Here is a 2,669-nt window from a genome sequence, read left to right as displayed (position 1 = left end):
ATTGCAACGATGTATATAGTAAGACCATAATTAGTTGGACCTAAAATGGGTCAAAATCGGGAAAAATATTTTTTAACTCGAATTTTTTTTCAAAAAAAAATTTTTTTTTCATAAAATGTTTTTGCAAAAAATTTTTTTTTAAAATTACAAAAAAAAAATTTAGAAAATACTTTTTTAAAAATAAATAAAAAAACAATTTGGGGAAAAAAAAAATTTAAAAAAAATTTAATTTAAGCGATGTATATAAAGCTATAATAAGTTGGACCTACAATGGGTCAAAATCGGGAAAAATATTTTTTAACCCGAATTTTTTTTTCATAAAAAATTTTTTTTTTCATAAAATATTTTTGCAAAAAAAAATTTTTAAAATTACAGAAAATTAAAAAAAAAAATTGGAAAACACTTTTTTAAAAAATATAAAAAAACAATTTGGGAAAAAATTTTAATTTTGTTTAAATAATATTTAAAAAAATATATTTTTAAGTATAATTTGTTGAAGGGTATATAAGTCGAATATAGCTTGTTTTTTAATAAAAAGAGTTTCACCCCAAAAACAATAGATTTTTAATATTTTTCGAATTTTTATATTGAAAATCGTATATTTTGGATCCATAATTAGTATTGCTAGGAAATATATTGTTTATTAATGGTAATTATGTTCTCTAACTTAAATTCGAGTTCAATCGGTCCAAAAGTACGCCCCTTATTTTGAAAAAAGCGGACCAAAGTATGGCAAAATTTTAAAATGCCTATAACTCTGAAATTATAAGAGATAAATATCACACGCAAGTACGGTGTTTGAAACTTTAATTTTTGTATTTTAAATACTTCCAAAAATATCCTCTAATTTAACATTATATTTTTTCAAATGCTCTGCTATCCAAGCATCCAATTTCTTATGAATTTGGGGAGATAATTCATCCTTGTGAGAGCCTACAATACCGCGGCGCATAAATCTGTTTAAAAAAAAGAAAATAGTATTGTTAAACAATTTAAATTTATTTAATTATAAGAAAACTTACTGAAAATCTTCTCGCACATATGGACTTCCATGGCCGGCTTTTATGCTATAAGTTAGATTGACACGTTTATTGGCTAGAAAGAAAATAAAAATTAGAGTATTTAAAAGGATAATTGGAAGGTAGGAGGATACAACTTACTGCAAAAACATGATAAGTTACAGAATGCAAAATTTAATAAATCAAAAGTTTTTCTAAATTTTAGATTATAGGATTTTTATGAAATTTTATTAATAAAAATCTTTTTAATAGCGTTAGATAAGGCATCAGATTATACTATATCATGTTTTTACACTAAGACCTTGAATATTAATTTGCTTACCCTTCATACTGTCAAATGATAAATGCTTTTCCAACTGCTGCAGTTGCTCCTCACTTAAATCGGGTTTCTTCAAAAATTTATTTAGTTTTATTAAAACAGCTCTCAAATCTCTCTTCATGTCCTCGTAGGTGGTAAAAAAAACATTTTCTTCCTCACGCATACGCCAAAAGTCCATAAAGTGCTCCCAGTAGGGAGAATACATGATATCGTTATTGCTGATATCTTCCACAAATTCGTTAATATCGCCCTGCCAAGTACCCAGTCCACGATGAAAGTGGAAATATGAAACGACCATATCTTTGGGATTGCGAGCACAGTAAATGATCTGGATTATTTTGAGGGAGAAGGAAAATTAAATAAATTAAAAAATAATTCACTATTAGGTGGTTTATGTAGCTCAATTTTAGCTTTTAAGCTTAATGAAAGCATCTTATCAATATACTAAAAACATTTTCATTTAAATACATATTTATTAAAATAAATTTTTCCAACTAACCTTCGATTTCTTTTCCCATATTTGTTTGGGTATCAAATGAGCGGGCAAATGAGATTTCAAAACTCTGGGTGAACTAGCTTTATCCGCCGATTCAATGCTGTCAATAGGCATTTCAGTATACAAAGCAATTAAGCTAAAAATAAAGGAAATTATAACATACATATGTAAATTAAATATTTCATTAGCCGCTTACTCTATAAAAACACTGCGAGTAATCAAATCCTCTGCATTAGCTTTAACAAAATCCAAATTGTTGACCAACAGCCATGTGGTTTCTTGTATCCAGGTAGTGCCACATTTGGGAAATGTCACCACATAGACATCATCATCTCTTACTTGAAATTCATAAAGTCTTTTGAAGAAATCTTCTGTTATGGGCAAGGAGCACCAATGTTCCAACCATTGTTCACCCACCAAAGGTATATTAATCCCATTTGCGGCTATTTCCACAAATGGACGTCCCTGACGTTTATCTATATTGTCCGAGGAATGTGCTCGTACTACAAACATTTTCTTTGAACTAAAGCAACACAATTGTAAGGCTTTGTTATTATATTGTGTGAAAATATTTTGCACTTAGTCAGGGAGATAGTGGCTGGCTTGTATTAAACATAATAAAAATAAAATGCAAAACAATTAAAAAAAAGCTTTTTTGAAAAAACTTTTCAATCTCTCTATTTATTAAAATGCACGTATTGTTGTAGTCGCCCAATTTGAGAGCTCTTATCATTAGAACAGCTGTGTCTTTTGTAAATGACATTCTAAGTAACAAATTTGGTATTTAATAAACAAACATTTTTTAAGTGAGCAATCGTATTTTGAGTAAACAATT

General features: G+C 27.9%; 1 protein-coding gene across 2 annotated transcripts; it reads right to left on the bottom strand.

Annotated features, from left to right (window-relative positions):
* Positions 1-561: 561 nt before the first annotated feature.
* On the bottom strand, positions 562-2,427 carry LOC135954548 (luciferin sulfotransferase-like). Of its 2 annotated transcripts, XM_065504738.1 has the most exons (6): positions 2,031-2,427; positions 1,838-1,970; positions 1,342-1,666; positions 1,023-1,095; positions 829-956; positions 562-757 (listed from the first exon to the last, which is right to left on the bottom strand). In XM_065504738.1, exons 1-6 carry the CDS (start codon positions 2,345-2,347, stop codon positions 750-752), a joined length of 984 nt encoding a protein of 327 aa, XP_065360810.1. In that variant the 5' UTR covers positions 2,348-2,427; the 3' UTR covers positions 562-749. The 2 variants fall into 2 exon arrangements, with proteins under 2 accessions (XP_065360810.1, XP_065360809.1); XM_065504737.1 differs by having other exon boundaries at positions 562-956.
* Positions 2,428-2,669: the final 242 nt, after the last annotated feature.

The sequence above is a fragment of the Calliphora vicina genome, chromosome 3 (genome assembly GCF_958450345.1).
Source record: "Calliphora vicina chromosome 3, idCalVici1.1, whole genome shotgun sequence".
Taxonomy (NCBI): domain Eukaryota; kingdom Metazoa; phylum Arthropoda; class Insecta; order Diptera; family Calliphoridae; genus Calliphora; species Calliphora vicina.
The sequence above is the reverse complement of the archived record's forward strand: the minus strand, read 5'-3'. Positions and strand labels throughout refer to the sequence as shown.